Source organism: Artibeus jamaicensis, unplaced genomic scaffold (genome assembly GCF_021234435.1).
Source record: "Artibeus jamaicensis isolate MK-2021 breed Jamaican fruit bat unplaced genomic scaffold, CSHL_Jam_final scaffold_1689, whole genome shotgun sequence".
Taxonomy (NCBI): Eukaryota; Metazoa; Chordata; class Mammalia; order Chiroptera; family Phyllostomidae; genus Artibeus; species Artibeus jamaicensis.
Genome location: NW_026522029.1, coordinates 3,123,214 through 3,145,004, shown reverse-complemented (window position 1 = coordinate 3,145,004; position 21,791 = coordinate 3,123,214). Strand labels below are relative to the sequence as shown.

General features: G+C 44.7%; 1 protein-coding gene across 2 annotated transcripts in view; it reads right to left on the bottom strand.

Moving 5' to 3' along the window:
- CD58 (CD58 molecule) overlaps positions 1-18,043 on the bottom strand; it is a 57,292-nt gene extending 39,249 nt beyond the window's left edge. For both annotated transcript variants that reach the window (XM_037135095.2, XM_037135093.2), the window contains exon 1: positions 17,903-18,043. In XM_037135095.2, coding sequence (XP_036990990.2) covers positions 17,903-17,978 — 76 coding nt within the window. In that variant the 5' untranslated portion in view covers positions 17,979-18,043. The remainder of the gene's footprint in view (positions 1-17,902) is intronic.
- Between the last annotated feature and the right edge of the window lie 3,748 nt (positions 18,044-21,791).

Below are 21,791 nucleotides of genomic sequence, written 5' to 3'. Positions count from 1 at the left end.
GATGGTTTAAAGGACGTTTAGGATAACATAAAGCATAACAATATTCACATCACAGGGATACCAGAAGGAGAAGAGAGAACTCAAGAAATCAAGAACCTATTTGAAGAAATAATGAAAGAAAAATTCCCTAACCTGATGAAGAAAGAAGACACACAGGTCCAGGAAGTGCAGAGTCCCAAAAGAGATGGGCCCAAAGAGGCCCACACCACGACACAGCATCGTAAGTAAAATGCCAAAGGTTAACGGTAAAGAGAGAATCTTAAAAGCAGCAAGAGAAAAGGAGACAGTTACCTAAAAATGAGTTCCCATAAGACCATCAGCTGATTTCTCAAAAGAAACTTTACAGGCAAGACGGGGTTGAAAAGAAGTATTCCAAGTCATGAAAGACAAGAACCTACATCCAAGATTACTCTATCCAGCAAAGATTTCACTCAGAATGGAAGGGCAGATAAAATGCATCCCAGACAAGGTTAAGTTAAAGGAGTTCATCATCACCAAGCCCTTACTATATGCAATGTTATATGAGTCTTATCTAAGAAAAAGAAGATCAAAACTATGAACAGTAAAATGACAACAAACTCACAACTATCAACAATTGAACCTCACGAAAGAAAGAAAGAAAGAAAGAAAGAAAGAAAGAAAGAAAGAAAGAAAGAAAGAAAGAAAGAAAGAAAGAAGAAAAACTAAGCAAACAACCATAACAGGAACAGAGTTACAGAAATGGAGATCACATGGAGGATTATCAGTGGGAAGGGGAAGGAGGGAGAAAGAGGGAAAAGATACAGGGAATAAGAAGCATAATTGGTAGGTACAAAATAGACAAGGGGAGGTTAAGAATAGTGTAGGAAATGGAGAAGCCAAAGAACTTATAAGTATGACTCATGGACATGAAGTAAGGGTCGGGGGTGGAATGTTGGAGGGAAGAAGGTGCAGGGTAGAGGGGGAGGAAGGGGGAAAAATGAGACAACCATAATAGCATAATCGATAAAATATACTTAAAAATACATCAATTAGGGAATTACTTTAACAAAGGATAAAATGGCAATAAATATGTACCTATCAACAATCACTTTAAATGTAAATAGTTTAACTGCTCCAATCAAAAGACACAGAGTAGCTGAATGGATAACAGAAGAAGACTCATCTGTATGCTGTCTACCACAGACTCACATCAGAGTGAACGATACACACAGACTTAAAGTGAAAGGATGAAAAAATATATTTCGTGAAAATGGAAAGAAAAAAAAAAGCTTGGGTAGCAATATTTACATCTAACAAAACAAACTTTTAAACCAAGGCTATAGTAAGAGACAAAGAAGGACTCTAAATAATGATAAAAAGATCATTCTAACAAGAATATAACCCCTATAAACATTTGTGCACCCAACACAGGAACACCTAACTATGTAAAGCAAATTTTGATGGACATGAAGGAAGAGACTGATGGTAACACAGTCACAGTAGGGGATTTTAACACCCCAGTCACATCAATGGGTCGATCTTCCAAAAAGAAAATCAAAAGGAAACACGCTAGATCAAGTGACCCTAACTGATGTCTGTGGAGCATTTCAACAGAATACACATGCTTTTCAAGTGCACGTGGAACCTTTTTCAGAGAGACCATGTTTTAGGACACAGAACAAGTCTCAACAAATTTAAAAAGACTGAAATCACATCAAGCATCTTCTCTGACCACAAATGGTATGAAACGGAAAATCAATCAGCAGAAAAAGACTGAAAAATATATGAAGATGCAGAGGCTGAATAACCTGTGACTAAGCAATGAATGGGTTAACAATGAGGTCAAGGAATAAATTAAAAGATACCTTGAAACAAATGAAAATGAGAACACAACAGCCCCAAATCTATGGGAAACAGGGAAATCAGTCCCAAAAAAGAGACTCATAGCATTATGGGCCTACCTCAAGAAAAAAGAAAAAAATCTAAATTTACACTTAAAAAACAGAACAAACAAAGCCAAAAGTGAATTAAAGATAGGAAACAATAAAGATCGGAGCAGAAATAAACAAAACAGAGTCAAAAAAAACATTGCAAAAGATCAATGAAGATAAGAGCTAGTTCTCCTAAAAGATAAACAAGTTCAACAAACCTGTAACCAGACTCACCAAGGAAAAAGTGAGGACCCAAATATATAAAGTCAGAAATGAAAGAGAAGTAACAACTGACATGAAAGAAATGCAAATAATTGAAAGAAAATATTTTTTACAAAGGATTGTGAAAAAATGACAACAAATTGGACAATCTGGACAAAATGGATAAATTCCTGAAAACATACAACCTTCCAAAACTAAATCAGGAAGAATCAGAAAATCTGAACAGAGTACAATTAATGAAATTGAGACAGTAATCAAAAAACTCGCAACAGACAAAAGTCCTGGACCTGACTTCACAGGTGAATTTCACCAAACGTTCAAAGGAGAACTAACACCTACCTTTCTCAAACTATTCTAAAAATTCAAGAGAAGGAAAAATTCCCAAGCTCATTTTAAGAGACCAGCATTATCATAATTCCAAAACCAGAAAAAGACACTACAAAAGAATAGAACAGGCCAACATCCCTGACGAGCATAACGCTAAAATCCTCAACAAAATATTAGCAAACATACACAGGCTCATTGGCTCAAGTGTTTAGTGCACTGTCCTTAAACACTAAGGTTGTGGGTTTGATCCCTGGTCATGGCACATGAAAGAGTCAACCAATGAATGCATAAAAAAATGGAACAACAAACTGATCTCACTTTAGATCTTTCGCTTCCTCTCTCTCTCTCTCTCTCCTCTTTCCTCTCTTTCTCTCTATAATCAATCAATAAAATATTAAAAAATATTAGCAGACTGGATCCAGCAATATATTAAAAAGATCATACTCCATGATCAAGTGGGATTTATTCCAGAATTGCATGGCTGTTACAATATCTGGAAATCAATAAATGTGATACACCACATAAATATAACCAAGGATAGAAACCACATAATCACATCAATAGATGCAGGAAAAGCATCTGATAAATAGCCAGCACCTATTTATGATAAAAACCTCACAGCAAAGTGGGAATAGAAGGAATACACCTCAATGTAATAAAGACCATATATGACAAATCCGCAGCCAATGTCATACTCGGTGGACAAAAACTACAAGCATTTTCCTTACTATTGGGAACAAGACAGAGATGTCTGCTTTCACCTCTCTTATTTAACATAGTACTGGAAGTCCTAGCTGCAGCAATTGGACAAGAAGAAGAAATAAAAGGCAACCAATTGGAAAGAAACAGTAAAACTGCCATTATTTGCAGATTAAATGATACTGTACATAGAGAATCCCGAAGATTCCACCAAGAAGCTACTAGAACTGATAAACAAACTCAGTCAAGTAGCAGGACATGGAATTAATATCCAGAAAACAGTAGCATTTTTATGCACCAATAATGAATTATTAGAAAGGGAAATTAAGAATACAATTCCATTCATAATTATTTCAAAAAGAACAAAATACCTAGGAATAAATTTAACCAAGAAGTAAAGGACCTGTACTTGGAAAATTACATGACACTGAAGAAAGAAATTGAAGAAGACACCAATAAGTGGAAGCACATATTGTGTTCATGTATAGGAAGAATTAACACCATTAAAATGTCCATACCATTCAAAGCAATCTATAGATTCAATAGAATTCCTATCAAGATATCAATGACGTGTTTCACAGAAGTAGAACATTTCAGAAATGTATATGGAGCCACAAAAGATCTCAAATTGCCACAATGATCTTGAGAAAGAAGGACAAAGTGGGAGGAATCATACTACCTGATATCAAACTATACTATCAGGCCATATTGATCAAAACAGTATGGTACTGGCATAAAAATAGACATGTATATCAATGGAACAGAATAAAAAACCTAGAAATAAACCCACACCTTTATGGTCAATTAATATTTGACAAAGGAAGCAAAAACATAGAATGGGCTAAAGATAGACTATTCAATAAATGATGTTGGGAAAATTGGACAGATACATGCAAAAAAAAAAAAGAAACTTGACCACCTTCTTACATCACACACAAGAATAAACTTGAAATGGATTAAAGACTTAAATATCAGACTCAAAAAAATAAAAATCCTGCAAAAAAACTTAGGCAGTCATTTCTCATAGCAATGTACATAATATTTTCTGATATATACCCTCAGGCAATGGAAACAAAAGAAAAAACAAATGGGACTACATCAAACTATAAAGGGTTTTTGCACAGCAAAGGAAACCATAGACAAAATGAAAAGATACCCCTCTGGAAAGGAGAACATAGTCACCAACAATACATGTAATAGGGGGTTAATGTCCAAAATTTATAAGAAACTTATACAACTCAACACCAAAAAGCCCCCCAAACAATCCAATTAAAAATGGGCAAAGGACCTGAACAGACACTTCTCCAAAGAGGACATAACTGCTCAACAGACAAGTGAAAAGATGCTCAATGGCACTAATATCAGAGAAATACAGATTAAAACCACAATGAGATATCACTTTACACATGTCAGAATAGCTATCAGCAATAAAGCAACAGACAAGTGCTGGCTAGGACATGGAGAAAGGGGAATGAAGATTGGTGCAGCCACTGTGGAAAACAGTATGGAGTTGCTGCAAAAAATAAAAAATATAATTACCTTAAAACCCAGCAATTCTATTTCTAAGTGTATAACCAAAGAAACCCAAAACACTACCTTGAAAGACTATATGCACCCTATGTTCCCTGCAGCATTATGCACAATAGCCAAGATTTGAAAGCAGCCCAAGTCTATCAGTAGATGAGTGGATCAAAAAGCTGTGGTACATTCACACAGCGGAATATCATTCAGCCATAAAAAAGGATGTCTTTCCCTTTGCAACAGCATGGATGGAGAAAGACAAGTAGCATATAATTTCAGTCATATGTGGAATCTAATAAACAAATTTACAAACAAAACAGAAACAGAATCAGAGGCAGAGAACAGACTGAAAGCTGTCGGAGGGAGGTGGGTTGTGGGGCTGGGTGGAAAAGGGATTCAGTGAAAACCAAACAAGATGCTTAGACACAGACAACAGTATGGTGATTAGTGGAGAAAATGGGGCTGCAGGGTAGAAGCTGGTATGGGGGGGATAAATGGTGATGGAAGGAGACTTGCCTTGGGGTGATAAACACACAATACAGTATACAGATGATGTATTATAGAATCGTATGCCTGAAACATACATAATTTTATTGACCAATGTCACCCCAATAAATTTAATTTAAAATGTGAAAAAAAAGTGAGATGTAAAAAACTGAGGAGGGAAAGGGGACAAGAGAGACTTGAGTGCAGGGAGGGAGAAAAGCCAGAGCAAATCCATCCATCCATCCATCCATCCATCCATCCATCCATCCATCCAAGGAGCCATCAAAGAAGTCATAGGGAAACCCAGTAAATATTTGTTAAGTGAATTATCAAAACTGATTAAAATACACTTTAAATGTAGTCTAAAAGTCAGGGCTTCCTGGCAGAACAGCAAATCTGAGGCGCCCCGGACTATGAGTTCTGCGCCACGCACACTGCTGTGGAGGCTTGGCCGGAGGGCCATGACGCGGCAGGGAGACGTGCAGAGGTTTACCTGGAGCGGAAGAATCGGGGACCCTTCAGATGAAGTCACAACAGGCCCCTTTCCTTCCCCACCTGCCTCCAGCACCAAAGCAAGACTGGAGGGGCTGCTGGCTCCCCATCCCCCACCCCTGTCCCATCACTCTTCCTTTTGAGATGTTCCCTTTGTCTCCTGTCCCCCTGCAAGTTGAAAAGCTGTGGTACATTTATTTACACAGCGGAATATCATTCAGCCATAAAAAAGAAGGATGTCTTTCCCTTTGCAACAGCATGGATGGAGAAAGACAAGTAGCATATAATTTCGGTCATATGTGGAATCTAATGAGCAAAACCAACTTACAAACAAAATGGAAACAGAATCAGAGGCAGAGATCAGGCTGAAAGCTGTCGGAGGGAGGTGTTACCCATTAAGTGCACCATTAAGTGCAGTGGGGCTCAGGGCACTGCACCTGATAGGCCTGGACCCACGTCAGCCCCCAATCCCAGTTAACAGCCTGTCTGAGGTTTGAGGAGATGCAACTTGGCATTGGCACCACTTTTTTGAGACGAGCTAACCACTCTTCCAGGATTGGAGAAAAGGTTTCTCTTAGAAATGAATGTGATTTGAAAAGACTTCTTTCTCTTTCTCAAACAATTTTAGAGTTCTCATGGCCTACAGATAGTTGGAGTTAAGGTAAAAACTTATTTGATGCAAAGAAAAAATCCCCTAAAAGTTTCGTTACTCAAATGTCTATAAAGCTTGGGATTCCCCCAGCAGGTATGACATCATCATGGTGATTGGCTGAAGCATCGATGGAGCCTGGAGACAGCAGGATCTTGAGGCCGACATGGTCGTTTGGGACGGAAATCTGGACCCTCTCACTTCCCTAAAGTTACCTCTCACTTTCAGCTGATGCCCACTTGGAGGACTAGAGAGCTGCCTGTCGGAAAACCAAGTCCCCGTGTATATGCATGCACAGCCCTTCAGGCACAAAGAGTGGCCGCTCCCAAAATGACTGGGCCCATGCTGGCCTCGAGGACCCGCCTTAGTGAGCTCCCACACGTTCTCGGATCGGTCAGACCCCTCGTCCCCGTTTCAGGGTTGAAACACGCTCACCAGGCACGCAGATGATAGGGAAGTTTGGTGCAGACTTGTTTCTTTAACCTAGTTTGATATTTAACAATATAGCAGCAGCACAAGCAGTCACAATATTTTGGGGCCTACTGTGTGCCAAGCAATTGTTCTAAAAAGATTGATCAACCGATCGATCGACTGCTCTTCATTCATTTGCTCTTCAACTCAACTCCACGAGGTTGGTCTTATCTATTGTTCATATTTTCACTCATCCAATAGCGTATATACTGCACCCATCCTATGTCCCAGGCTCCTTGCAGCAAGCAGTCAGGAGACGGCGGCACACCAGTACTAAGCCCCGCCCTGTTGCAGTCTCTGTTAGAGTGACTGGGGCAGGGACACAAAAAATGGTGAAGTATCTTTATGTTGGGCCACGTTGAGTGCCACTGAGAAAAGTGAGGCATCACAGAGGTACTAACGAGGGTCGCTATTAAATGCCAGGTGGTCCCAGGTGGTGTGTGAGCAGGGCCCAGAAAAAGTGATGGACTGGGCGTGGGAATATGGGGAAGAGCATTCCAAAGAGTGAGAACCTCTGGGTCAGAGAGGAACTGGGGGCTCAGAGAGGTTTGGAAGCTCCTGGAGTCACTCAGCTGGCCCAGGACAGAGCTGGGGTCTGGACACAGGCAGCCTGGCTCTGAAGCCTGCACTGTAGCCACCAAGTGGGCTGCCTTGGTCTTCCCGGGTTGGATCTACCCTCACCCAGTCCCAGTCAGTAATGTCTGTTTCCACGGTTGCTAAAGGCAGACATCCACTGGTCTACAACAGCACTGTTCACTGTCTCCATCTATTTCAGATGGAAACTGCAGTCACCCGACTCCCAGAAAGCAATACATACCCTGGGACCCCAGCCCCAGAAACCCCAGAACCTGCCTTGTGTGCCCTGGGCTGTCAAAGCCACTCCTGGCCTCCTGGGTGAGCACAACCAGAATCCAGTTGATTCTCTGAATCAGCTTGCTGCTGGGCCTTTCTGTCTTCTGTTATGCTAATACACTCTCCTTTTCTGGTTCTTTCTCCTTTCCCAGGCTGCTTCGGGGCAGACCACTTCAGCAGCCACTAACCACACGTGGCCTGTGAGCACATCGAGTGGTCAGTCCGAAATGAGATGCGAGTGTAAAATACTAACCAGATGCTGAAGATTAAGTATGAAGAAGGGAATGTCAAAATCTCTCACTTATATTAACTGCATGTTGGAGTGAAAATATGTGGCTACATTAGGTCAAATGAAATCTATTATTGAAGTGAATTTCACCTGTGTCATGTTGTATTTCTCTTTGCCAGCACGACTTAGCCTGTACTTTCAAGATATCCACCACCTCTCACGCTCAGAAGCTACAGGTGCCTTTAATTGTACTTATCTTAGAACATATTTGAGATCTACAGCCTGCTTTGGGGAACAAGGTTCTTACTGCAGTGGTTTAAGACTCTGGCAGTCTTTTAAAATCTATTCTCTAAAGTCTGATTCAAGGTATTTCAATATACTATGGGTCATTTCATTAAAAAATGTCTTTATAATCCCTTTATTGTCCATTTATTAGCTCAACTATTGTAACCTATTTATGACATAGCCTTATTACTTTCTTATTAATCTGAATTATTATTGATGAATGTGCATATTAACCTTGATTTTTTTTCTTGTTTTTAACTGAACTGTTGTATGGGGAAATGTTCAAGAAACCACCAGCAAGCCTAATCGAAGTTCAGGCTCTAATCCCAACAGGCATTTTGGAAACATTATGAAAAGAAAGTGACTTGTCACTAGGAACCCAGAGTGGCTCATTTCCTAAGAACGAGCCTATCAAAATAATTTGGGTCCCTCAGATGGAGACTTGGTTGACAGAACAGATGAAGGTCATAAAGAATAGACCTTTGTTTTATTTTGTTTCAAATTGTTGTTCAGTTACAGGTGTCCCCATTTTCACCCCATTTTCTCCCCCTGACCTACCCACCCCCCAACCTCCCACATTCCACCCTCCCCAGCCGCTGTCCTTGTCCATGGGTCCTTTACACATGTTCCTTAATGACCCCTCCCCTTCTTTCCCCTGTTATCCCTGCCCCCTCCCCTCTGGTCACTGTCAGTTTGTTTTTTATTTCCATGTCTCTGGTTCTATTTTGCTTGCTTGTTTGTTTGTTTTATTAGGTTACACTTATAGGTGAGATCATGTGGTATTTCTCTTTCACTGCCTGGCTTATTTCACTTAGCATAGTGGTCTCCAGTTCGGTCAATGCCGTCACAAAGGGTAGGAGCTCCTTCTTTCTTTCTGCTGCATAGTATTCCATTGTGCAAATGTACTGTGGTTTTTTGATCCACTCATTTACTGATGGGCATTTAGGCTGTTTCCAGCACTTGGCTTGTGTGCTGTAAATTGTGCTTGTGTGAACATTGGTGTGCATAGTTTCTTTTGAATTGGTGTTTCAGGATTCTTATGGTATACTCCCAGCAGTTGAATTGCCATGTCAGAAGGCAGTTCCATTTTTAGTTTTTTGAGGAAATTCCGTACTGTTTTCCACAGTGGCTGCACCAGTCTGCATTCCCACCAACAGTGTACTAGGGTTCCCTTTTCTCTACAACCTCACCAGCACTTGCTGTTTGTTCATTTGTTTATGATGGCCATTCTGACTGGTGTGAAGTGGTATCTCATTGTGGTTTTAATTTGCATTTCTCTGATGGCTATTGATGCTGACTGAGCATCTTTTCATGTGTCTCTGGGCCCTCTGTATGTCCTCCTTGGAAAAGTGTCTGTTCAGGTCTTTTGCCCATTTTTTAATTGGGATGTTTGTCTTCCAGGAGTGGAGTCATGTGAGTTCTTTACATATTTTGAAGATTGGAAAGGAGGAAGTAAAACTGTCAATGTTTACAGATGATATGATAGTGTACATAGAAAATCTTATAGACGCCACCAAAAAATTATTCGACCTAGTTAATGAATTTGGCCAAACAGTGGGTACAAAGTCAATATTCAGAAACTGAAGGCATTTTTATACACCAACAACAAAATATCAGAAACAGAAATCAAGAAAAAAATCCCATTTGCTATAGCAACAAGAAAAATAAAGTACCAAAGAATAAACATAACCAAAGAGGTAAAAGACCTGTACTCAGAATAACTACAGAACACTAAAGAAAGAAATTAAGGAAGACACAAAACAAATGGAAACATATACCATGTTCATGGATTGGAAGAATTAACATCATTAAAATGTCCATACTACCCAAAGCAATTTATAGATTCAGTGCAATCCCTATTAAAATACCAATGACATATTTTGCAGACACAGAACAAACATTTCAAAAATTTATATGGAATAATAAACAACACCAAATAGCCTCAGCAATTTTGAGAAAGAAGAACAAAATAGAAGGAGGGATCACAATACCCGATATCAAACTATACTACAAGGCCACTGTAATCAAAACAGTCTGGAATTGGCATAAGAACAGACACATTGACCAATGGAACTGAATAGAGAGCCCAGAAATAAACCCATGTCTCTGTGGTCAATTATTTGACAGAGAGGGCTGAAGCATAAGATGGAGTAAAAATAACCTCTTCAGGAACTGGTGTTGGGAGATCTGGACAGCTACAAGCAAAAAAAAAAAAGAAACTCAACCACGAACTTACTACACCATACACAAAAATAAACTCAAGATGGATAAAAGACTTAAAAATAAGTCATGATACCATAAAAGTCCTAGAGGAGAACATAAGCAGGAAAATCTCAGATATTCTATATAGCATTTATTTTTCCTGATATGTCCCCTCCAGCAAGGGACATAAAGGCAAGAATAAACCAACGGGACTTCATCAAATTAAAAGGCTTCAGCACAGCTAAAGAAAAATCAGCAAAAAGGAAAAACAACCAACTGTATTGGAAAATATATTTGCCAATGATACCAAGGATAGACCGTGGATTGATTAAGGGCTCCCAACTGGGTGCAGAAGACAGACATGAATTTAGTTCAGCGATTCTGGGCCATGGTTTATCCTCATTCCCACGGTTTTCCTTTGGAGCCCCAGGGTCATAGGCTAAGAGCTCACCAGTCTAGGTACCAGCAGCATCTGGTAAGTGGAAGGCCAAAGGGACAAGGGGAAGAAGCCAAAGGAGAGGATCAGGCCTATAAAAAAACTGACAGGCACTCTCCTTGGAGGCCGGCAGACTGACACAAAAGCCACCTCCAAAGAGGAGCTGCTGTCATGTTTTCTGGCACTTAGCTGAGGAGGGCCTCAGTCTCACCATCTTACATTCGAACCTCAATCCGTCTGAGCACCCAGAATGGGGGGGTGTCCTGGTTCCACCTTCCACCCTGAGAGAGTTCAATTTGTCACTGCAGAATCTAAGGAGCCGTGCCCTCGAGGGAAAGCTTTAAAAAGTTTTCTGCTCAAGAAGAAACAAATAAGAAGTCAAAGACAGAACACCTGTGCCATTCGGGGCTGATGTATACAGGCAAGCTTTCTGCTTTTAAACAGGGAAACCAACACTTCCCCTCAAAGCCTGTTTTCGCTAAAGAAACATTAAGTGTGACCGAGGGCAATGGCACAAATTCCTATATCTAGTTCTTAAAAAGTGGTTCCAAGTCTCTTTCAAATTTCTAAAAGATACCTATCAAGATTAAACCAGAAACACAGCACTAAATGCAATGTGTAAAATTTGACTAGATCCTCTCTTGCTTTGCTATTTCAAAAAGCCACTCTTGTGAGAAGTGAGGAAATCTGAGTGACGGGAGAAAGTAGGGGATATTATGAGATTACTATCATTTTTGTAAATATTATAATGTTATTGGAATTACGCAAAAGTATTTAGGAGTGAGGTGTGGGTGTATAGAGAGAGTATAACTAGGGCAAAATGTTAATAAATATGTAAATAACTACCATTCTGAATTCCATGGCCTGAAGGTTTTCCCACGCCCCTCCTGCAGATTATGATGACTGCAGCCCGACCTGATTGGTCACTGTGCTGCCCTATATAATTTCACACGCCTTTGCAAAACTGCATGGGACAGTGTATACATGTCACATGAAGAGACCATGGCTTCACCAAGGTTCAAACAGGCACTTATCTACGTAATCGTGGGTCAGGGAAGCAGGAGCTGAGCCAGAGACCTGGGTTCTAGCTCACTCTGACACATACCTGCTCTGTAAACTTGAAACAAGGTATTTAGCCTAAGCATTGTTCTCTTTAATAGTCCCCGCCTTTAAAAAAAAATGGTGTGATGCCCTGACTGCTGTGGCTCAGTGGATTGAACACCAGCCTGCGAACCAGAAGGTCACCAGTTTGATTCCCAGTCAGGGCACATGCCTGGGTTCTGGGCCAGGTCCCCAGTTGGGGGTGTGCAAGAGGCAACCAATCGAAGTTTCTCTTATATGTCAATGTTTCTCTCCGTTCCCTTCTCTCTAAAGATAAAGAAATAAAGTCTAAAAAGAAAAAAACATGTGACGGTGAAATGAAAACAAAAATCTCAACTACTAAGCACAGCACGCAGCACAGAGTGTGTGCCCCGCTCACGGCCGCTGTCCCGATCCACACCCCACTGTAACGCTGAGAGCAACTTTCCGACGTGAACGCACCGCAGACCCTCTGCATCTTGACTGCAGCCAAGTTGGTGAACAAGTCTCCCATAATAACGTGAGATAACTTAAAATGGAGATATGCTTGACAAATAGTGTTATCTCATGGTTCAGATTTTTTCAATACATAAAGTAATTTTTTAAAATTTATTGTTATTATTTTATAGTTGTCCCAATTCTTCCCCCTTTGCCCTCCTCCACCCAGACCACACTCTGCTCCCACAGTCCTTTCCCACACTGTTGTCCATGTCCGTGGGTCATTCACACGTGTTCTCTGACTGGTCCCTTCCCCTTCTTTCCACCGTTATCTCCTCCACCCTCCCCTCTGGTCACTGTCAGTCTGCTCCATGTTTCTATGCCTCTGGTTCTGTTTTGCTCAGTAGTTTATTTTATTCATTAGATTCCTCTGATAGGTGAGATCATATGGTATTTGTCTTTCACCAACAGGCTTATTTCACTTAGCATAATATTCTCCATTTCCATACATGCTGTTGCAAAAGGTAGAAATTCCTTTTTCAATGGAAGGAATTTTTTAAGAAGTAGTATATGCCTTCCTGCACACAAGGAACCAAACACTAGTTGGAGAGACAGCTGACAAGAAAAGGGATCCATAAAAGGTAGAGAGCATCAGACTAGGGCAGGCTCTGCTAAAAAGAGCTCATGCAATAACAGTTCCTGTTTTTGAACTTGCTACTTGCCCAGTGTATATATCAACAACCCACTGACACAATCCCATATCAAAACCCTGCCTTCTCTACGGTTGAAACACATCCCAGTATCGCCCACTTCTCACCTGCCCCCAGAGTCTCGATTCCCATCTGCAGTGTTCCCGCAGCCTCCCGGCCGGAAACAAACCTGCTCCGTGCTGCTCCTTTGCCCCTCGGGCTCCACAGAATATGCTCCACTCAGCACCCAGAATAATTCATTTAATTCGGGCATCATGGTTTCACTCCTGTTCAAAACCCTCCAAACCTTTCCATATTGCTGGGAGTAAAAACGTCACAGTTTTTAAAGGGCCCACCAAATGTCATCTCTAGGATCCAGTCCTAGCTGTTTTTACAACTACACTTCCTGCTAGAATTATCTCCTTGAAGTTCATTAAATGACTGAAGCCTGTTGCAGAGCTTTGCTGCCACCCTGTCTGCCTGGGTTACTAGTCCCCCGCCAGTCACCCAGCCTGCTCTCTTGATTTCTTAAGCCTATGCTGCCACCCTTTTAAAGAGACCCTCTCCTGCCCACAGTATACAAAATACTAACCCCCAAAGAGTGGCCGAATGTGATGTCATCCCTCCACCCCATGGGGCACTAGGCAGCTGCGCAGAAGGAATGAAGGTGATTTCTATGAAGTGACAGAGAATGATTTTCCAGACACATGGTTAATTGACAAAAGCAAGGTATAAAGAGTATATAGTGTATGTTGCCTGCTGTTTAAGAAAAGGACTTAGAAATAAACATATGTATTGGTTTATGTCAGCAAACAAAAACAAGAAGGCAAAAGAGAAACAGATTCTATGCTATAGGGGGAGTGGAGGGAGACCATAGAATTTCACTGAGCATATTATTTTCTACGGCTGTGATTTGGATGTTAGTGTATAACATATTTAAAAATCAAAGCAAGGGGAAAAAACCCGAAGTTGAATAAACAAACCAATTAATGCAACTTATATACAAATTGATAACATAATCACACAGAAGGAAAAAAAAAGGTTGACTCAAGTACCTTTAAACTCCAGTATTCTGTGCATATCCAGTGGGGTACATGGGAAAATAAAAAGGACAGCAAAGAAATCCTGAACTGTATTTAGTAACGTCTGTGCTTGGTCATGGTAATGGGACAGCAATTAGGACACTATTTTGCGTTTAACATAAAATAGAAAAATATACGGATGCTACTAAACTTCAGTACATTTCCACATAAATCAGGAAAAGATGTTGATGCTAAGCTTCAGTGTATTTTCAAGGTGGAGAAGCAAAATACACAGATGGAAGGGAGGAGAAGGAAGAAGAATCGAATGACTGGATTAGCCTGAGCCGTAACACAATAACCCCACGACTCTGCGTAAACTCTGTTTCCCAGCTCTGGCAACAGGCAGCGCCTGGAACCAGGAGCTCAGCACTTTGAGCACAACCAGCACTCAGAGCGTTTCTGAATACCACCCCCACTAAAAGGAACAAGAAAATATCTGATTCCAAGGGTGAGGCAGGAATGGTAAGAAAGGAGCCCAGAACTTGTTTCTGTGCCAGAAAAAAAAAGGAAGCGCTCAAAAATTCTTGGAAACAGGGCAAAAGGGAGCTAAAGCCTGTAGGGGATCCCACTTGCAGATTTGGGATCACTGAACATCAAAATGGAACACACAGGAATAATGCCTTAGAAAACATCCATGAGTCCATACTAATAATAAGCCAATGAAATGAAAGTAAGCTCTTCATTACTGAAGAATGTCAATAATGTACCCTGGCTGGTGTAGCTCAGTGGATTGAGCGCAGGCCTGCGAAGCAAAGGGTCACTGGTTCAATTCCCAGTCGGGGCACATGCCTGGGTTGTGGGCCAGGTCCCCCAATAGGGGACACATAAGAGGCAACCACACATTGATGTTTCTCTCTTTCTCTTTCTCCTTCCCTTCTCTCTAAAAATAAAATAAAATCTTTAAAATTTGTCAATAATTTATCAAGAAAATTGCCATCTACAAATAGTGATAATTGACTCAGGGAAGAATGGCCACCGGACGATAAACCATTGCATGAAAGATTGTTGGGGAACAGGATAATCACACAATCTCCAAGTGTCACTTAATAAATCATGTACTGCTTACGAAGGGGGGAGATGCCTCTACAATAAAGAAAGCTGATGAGCCTCACCTGGACCAAATAACTGAAGTTAACATCTCCAGTAATGAGACAACTGGGCTGCATCTGCCACCCACGAGATGCACCTACAAAAACCTGTCCCACAAAATGTCCCATCATAGACATGAGGAAACAGACAATCCAGATTGAGAGACATTGTATCAAACAACAGACCCTTCAAAACCACTGATGTCACAAAAGACACACACACACACACACAAAGTTAACCACAAGTTTTAGGTTAAAGGGGATTAAAGAGGCATGACTTTCCAATGCGGCAGGAGCTGTGTCTGGCTTCCGGGCTCTATGACAAGACACCGGTCTTCCTAGAAGACACATGATGAAATATTTGGAGGAGCCGCAACCCTCCAATGGTTTAGCATAAACAAATGTTAAGTATATGCATGTAGGTGCAAAAGGAGAAGTGAACCAAAAGTGACGAAATGTTCCTGTACTATTTTTGGCAGCTCTTCTACACATTTTAAATGTTCCCAAGTTTTTAACACTTAAAAGAAAATTTTAACCACTTCCCCTCCCCTTTCTTCTGCGTTACCAATCAGTAACTGAACCCCCTACCTACCTAGTTACTCATTTAGCTACTTACTGTCTTCCCCACCTTAACATAAGCTTCCCAAAGGCAGGAAGGAGTCTGCTCGGTGCTGCATCCTCAGGCCCTTGTACAGGGTCTGACCCAGGGCTGACCCTCAAGTATTTATTGAATGACTGATGTTCACAATTATTCTATGAAATAGATACTGTTATTATCCCTTCTCTCACATGAGTGGTTTTCCCTCTCTCTCTTCAAAGGCAAAGATACCGAGGCACACAGAAGTGTGGTAACTTTAAAGAAGTTATGACTTGAGTGAGGGGTGGGGCCGGGGTCTGAAGCCAGGCATCTGACACTAGAGCTGGTGCTGTCAGTCACTGGCAGGCAGCTCCCCCAGTGAGGCAGGTTCCACCCCAAAGGGCTCACCTTCTGTGGGGTACACCATCCATTCGGCCTTGTCTGGGCGTGGCCTATTCAGAGCAGGTGACATTCATGCTTGCTGAATGACATGATCTCTGAATGATACATGAACTAGGTGGCAGATGCCACTGTGACAGAACTGTTCAGAGAATAGTTGCTGGAGGATATGGAACTTGAGTAAACTGGGTTTTCAATTGAGGGGACCATGGGTTCAGGCAATGGTCAGCAAAGGTGCATCTGGAACTGGGAAGAGATCAGCTCTGTTGGTGTCTCTCCCCATGTCCTGTAGCCCGTCCCCCCTGGCCCCCTGCATGAGAGAGCCTCCCAGCTCCTTATGCCCTGTGATGGTCTCTGCCCTCAGTTCCTCCTCTCTGCTCCTGCCAGATTATTCTTCCTGAGTGCATGGTTCTGGGCCTGACAGGCTCCAGAACAATTCTTTGCCTGGAGAAGAGAATCCAAACTCCCAAAGGGGACATTTAGGGCGTTGTGCAGGGCCTCCAGCTCGAGTGGACACACTTCCTTTGCAGTGACACCAAGTGATTCTGTGTTGCCCAATCTCCCTCCGTAGACTGTGCGGCCCTGTCTTCCTTACCTGCTCTCCTCCTCCTGGAATCTTGCCCCACATCTTGGCACGCCCACAAACCAGCTGTCGTGAAGTCCGTTTTACAAAAGATATGTGAAGTGAGGCCATCGGCTAAGGACACTTCTTTGCCCTCTCCTGCCATGTACCCCACACACATTAAACACATCACGTGTAACCTCTCTTACATTTACTTCTGTGTCTTATCAAGGAGGTACTCTGAGCAGAGTTCAGCCTCTCCCCCTAGGTTGTACTCCTCAGATGAAGGTACCTGTCAGGCACACCATGGATGCTGAATTCAGCATCCGGAGATGGAAGGTTGACCGGATAGGAAGTGCTAAGGAGACCCTGATGGGAAACCCCAAAGAATACAGAGAAGCTAACTAAGGGAGTTATTACTATGCTCCTGGGGTTGGGCTATCACTTAACTAGGGGCCTGTGTGTGGAAGGGTTTATGAGGGTGGGGAGATAAAAATGGGCGCAGTGAAACCAATGTTAGGGGGCTTTTGTGACGATTAGAAGAAAGGTGATAGAGTTAAGGGCAGCTCTAGACACACGGTAGTTCTTTTACGCGTTGAAGCAGGAGGAAAGGCGCACCTGCTGCCCTACTGAGAATTCTTTCTGTGAGAACTTAGCCTATGGACACTTCTTTCCGCCCTTTCCCCGGCCCACCTCTGAGGGGCAGGCCTGCAACGCCGCTGGGAGAGGAGCGGCGCGCCTCTGCCAAACTAGTTGTTGGGCAGGTGGGTCCGTGTCTCCTGCCCGAGTGACTGAGGCACGAGTAACTCAGACTGTAATCTGAGAAAAAGGCACGCCCTTCCGGGGAACACTCGTGGGAAGGGGAGCCGCGTGGGGGGCGGCGGGGCTTAAAAAGAACTCCAGAGAAAGTAAGGAATCAGCGCAGGCTCGGGTGAACGAGCTGGAGTCGTTCCGGCTCCTTCCCAAACGCGATCCCGGCGCCTGACGTCCAAGTTGCTGCCAGCCAATCCACCCAAGGGGAACCTGCAGATGCAGTGACAGCTCTCTCTCCCAGACAAAGTCCCCTCGCTGCGTTTTTACACACTGTCACTCTTCCCTTAGCCCGAACTCAACTTGCAGTGGCCTCGGGCCACACCCTTCCACCCGGCCCCAAAGTCCTGAGACCTCGGACATCCCAGCGCCCGCCTAGTCCCCGCGGGGACTCCGGGGAAGGCCGCCACTCACCGAACAGGAGCAAGAGGATGGCCAGTTTGACCACCGCTTCTGCTGCGGTCCGCCGCGAGACCCTGACCTTGCCCATGGCGCCTCCAGAGCGCCAATGCCTGGGCGCCGTAGCAGCCCCAGGACCTTCCCGCCCTGACCTCCTTCTCCCCGCCCTCGCCCTCGCCCTCGCCCCGCCCTCCACGCCCCGCCCCGCCCCTCCCCCATTCCGTCTGGTCCCGTCGCGCTCGTAGCCCACAGCGTCAGTCTACAACACAGGGCGGAGTCCCCGTTCCCTCGCGCATGCGCGGTCGCGCGCGTGACCTCTCGCGCTTTCCCTTGGTCTCGGAGCTGGACGGTTCCCTCCCCCAAAGCTACCCAACACTCTGCTGGGCCTTGAGGGACAGCAGAACTCTTCCGATGGGCAGGGAGGCTCTGAAAAACTTTATTCCTTCAGTGCTTTCTAGCAGCCGGCGCTGCGCGGAGCCTACTTTTCCTGCCAGTGACTCTTGGCTAACGCGACCAGCGACTTGCAGTCTCTTGAAGCCACGCTTTCCTCAAGTGTTACAATGAAACGGGAAATGCCAAACAGCCGCTAGGATGAGTGGGGTTACCGGTGCAGCACCTTACACTCCATTCTCTGCTCGTTCAAGTGCATGCCACCTTTTCCTTCAGCCTGACCCCCAATCCCAGCACGCCCTTCAGGGGGGCTGGGATTTCGACCCTGTAGTTTCTCCCTTCTCAGTTTCCCTCTTGACTCTTTCCCTCCACTTCAGCTGTGGATTTTTCTCGGGCTGAGGGGTCACATTTGTTGGCTTACCGTTAGGCCCGCAAAAATCTCCACCGCGTGGGCAGGACAAGCACTTGGAATGCTCGCTCCCTCTGTTAGCCTTTAGGTTGGCCGTGCGCTCCCCTCGAATCCACCAGATCCCAGAGCAGATCACTCCTAGCTGCTCGCGTCAGCCTCCCTGGCTGCCCCTTTTCTTTGGGAGAGAGACGCCAGAATTGCCCTTGTGCAAGGAGGGAGTTGAAGGAACTCTCCCAGGAACAGGAGCCCTGATGTCCAAATAAACGCCAATGTGTTGCCAGCTGTGAACCCGAGGGGAAGTGTGCTTAGCTGTGCTTAGCGCTGCTGGCTTCTCCATCGTGGTCAGGTGGGGCCCCCAAACCACACAAGACACTTGAATTAGACTGTTAGAATTCATGAATTATTTCTCAAATTCCATAAATTTTTTTAAAATTATTGATTGATTTTAGAGATGGGGGGAGAGAGAGACAGGATTTACTTGTTGCTCCACTTGCTGATTCATTCATTGGCTGATTCTGGTTTGTGCCCTGCGGAGGGATGGAACCCGCCACCTTGGCATATGGGGCCTGTGCTCTAACGGAGGGAGCTGCCTGGCCAGGGCCTCAGAGTGTTATTTGTGACAGTGAAACTTGTTAGAAGCCAGATGGGCAGAGTGTGCCCTGTCCTGGGCCCAGAGAGCGAGTCCTTTGGGTCTGGTTCTGAGAAGCCACCCCCCACCCCTGGGGTTGGGAAGTGGTGGTGGGTTTAACGTCATTATACTGTGGGAGACCCGTTAGACTGGTTCCTGCTGCATGAGAGTCAAATGTCTGGGACCTGCTGCCTAGCACATCTGGTTTCCTTCTTTGCCTCCCGGTAGTGCTGAGCGCCCCAGACACAGTCCTGATTGAAAGGAACTTGGGGAAGAGAATCGCCCCTCAAACTGGAGGTGGGCCTCCCACGCTGTCCACCACCCTGCATACCCCAGCCCCCCCTTCATCCCCCAATCTCCCGCAGTGGCCTCCTCAGCAGCCCTGTCATCCTGTCCTGGCAGAGATTTACCACACCACCTTTGACTGGCCCCCTGCATCTGAAGGCCAGAACCACCTGATGGTGCCAGCAGGCATCTCGGAGCTGGAGACGGCATGGGCTCTGCTGGAGCATCACAGGAACGTGGTCAAGACCCTCCCCTCGGACCCCCACATCCTGATGCGCATCGGTCCTGCCCAGCCGCATGTGGACATTCAGTACCAGGGCAGTGGGCTCACCCGCACTGAGATCTTCCTTGTCCCACTGCCACTTAATCTGGCGGCACCTGGCATCCAGGACGTGCCTTGGACCCTGGGAGTCCCTGAGGGGTGGGGTCCCTGGGGCGCCCCACTCAGAGACCCTGGGATAACCTCATACATTGTGTGTGGTGGGCAGGTTTGACCGTGAGGGGGCAGGGTGAGGAGAGGCGAGGGCCCCAGTGGGAGGGGCCAGCAGCACGTTTTGTCCTCAGGGTGAGAGAGAGGGGCAGACAATCTATAAAAACTGAAATACAGCAACAACCCCCCCCCACCGAAATGAAGATCAAAAAGCAACAGGGCAACCCAGGTGTCGTGAGTCCATTTAAAAACCAGCTGAGTGGGAAGATGTTGGAGGGAGACCAGTGAGCCCCAAGACCTATGGGACTCAACAGTCCCTCCCCCACCCTGGTGACCCATGTTCACATTCCACCACGTGTCCACTGTGCTGTGTTTGGCGATTTTCTTAACCCTGCAGAGCCTCGGTGTTGCCAACCCTAACATGGAACCCAAGTCCTGCCTCCCCATGGGCCTGGGGGACAATGACAGGGGCCCTGACAGGAGCCCTGCTGGTCAGGTCTCCGAGGGGGCCAGCTCAGTGCAGGTCAGACCTTGCTGTCATCATGACTGACAGCTGCCCACAGGCCTGGGAAAGTTGGAATAGCCCTACCCCAAAGCCGCCGAGTGAGAATTTGTTACAGTCTTGTGCCCAGCCTACGTTGTCCCCGAGGCCAGGTACCCCTTCTGTGCCATGACAGGTCAATGACACAACAGAAATGCCACCAAGTATTTAACACACTGGGCAGTCACACTGGCTTTTTGATATGTTCTCTCAAATCCCTTCAAGGGAAGTTTTGGTGGGGAGGTGGATCGGAGCCTGCCTCCCTGCCGCCCACCCCACCTGCCTGCGGGCTTGTTCGAGCAGCTTTGCTTGTCTCAGAGCTGGGAAACGGGGCAGCCGGGCTCTCCAAGGGTCAGCCACCGACGTGGGTGTCTAAACACTGATGCTGCTTTCAGCAGTTTCTAGAATGCCAGGCTTATGGACGGCTTATCATTTTCCTGAGGTTTAGCATCTTGGAAGGGTCTTTAGCAGCAAACACTACTTGGAAAAGAAACATTTATCTTATGCCACAAGTCCAAATGTATACATTAATTGCTTCCAAATTATTTAATTAAATTTCTTCTTCTTATTTGAGTATATTTTATCAATTATGCTGTTATGGCCATCCCATTTATTTCTGTCCTTTATTCCGCCCCCCTGCCCTGCACACCCCCCTCTGGCATTACCCTCCAGCCTTAGTTCGTGTCCATGGGTTGTTCATGTAAGTTCTTCGGCTTCTCCATTTCCTATACTGTTCTTAACCTCCCCCCATCTGCTTTGTACCTACCAGTTATACAAAGAAGCTTTTCTTGATAATCAATACCAGCCCATGTTTAGACCTTTGAACATTTGCCATGACTCATGTTTGCATCTTTAAACCAGTATCTGTGCAGGTGGAGGGTGGCGGAGCCCTTGAATCCTCAGCCACAAGCTCAAAGGCAGGATTCAGCCCAACACCCAGCCCAACGCCCCTGCCCTGAGCTCTAGTCGCACAGATCATGTTATCTGGGGGACAGATTCCCAGACAGTCTTGGGACCTGTTTCCAGTAGCGACATGGCTTCATCTGGTCTGCCCCTCACCGTGGCAGAGGCGAGAGAGCAGCAACAAATGTTTTTCCTTTTGAGAAACTTCATGGTTCCTGGGCCAAGCGTCACTGAGCCTCCACAGTGTGTCCTTCTAGATTTAGCAGTCAAGACGTGAATCACCTTTTCGTCACACGTCGGACTGGGGCTCCCAGAGAC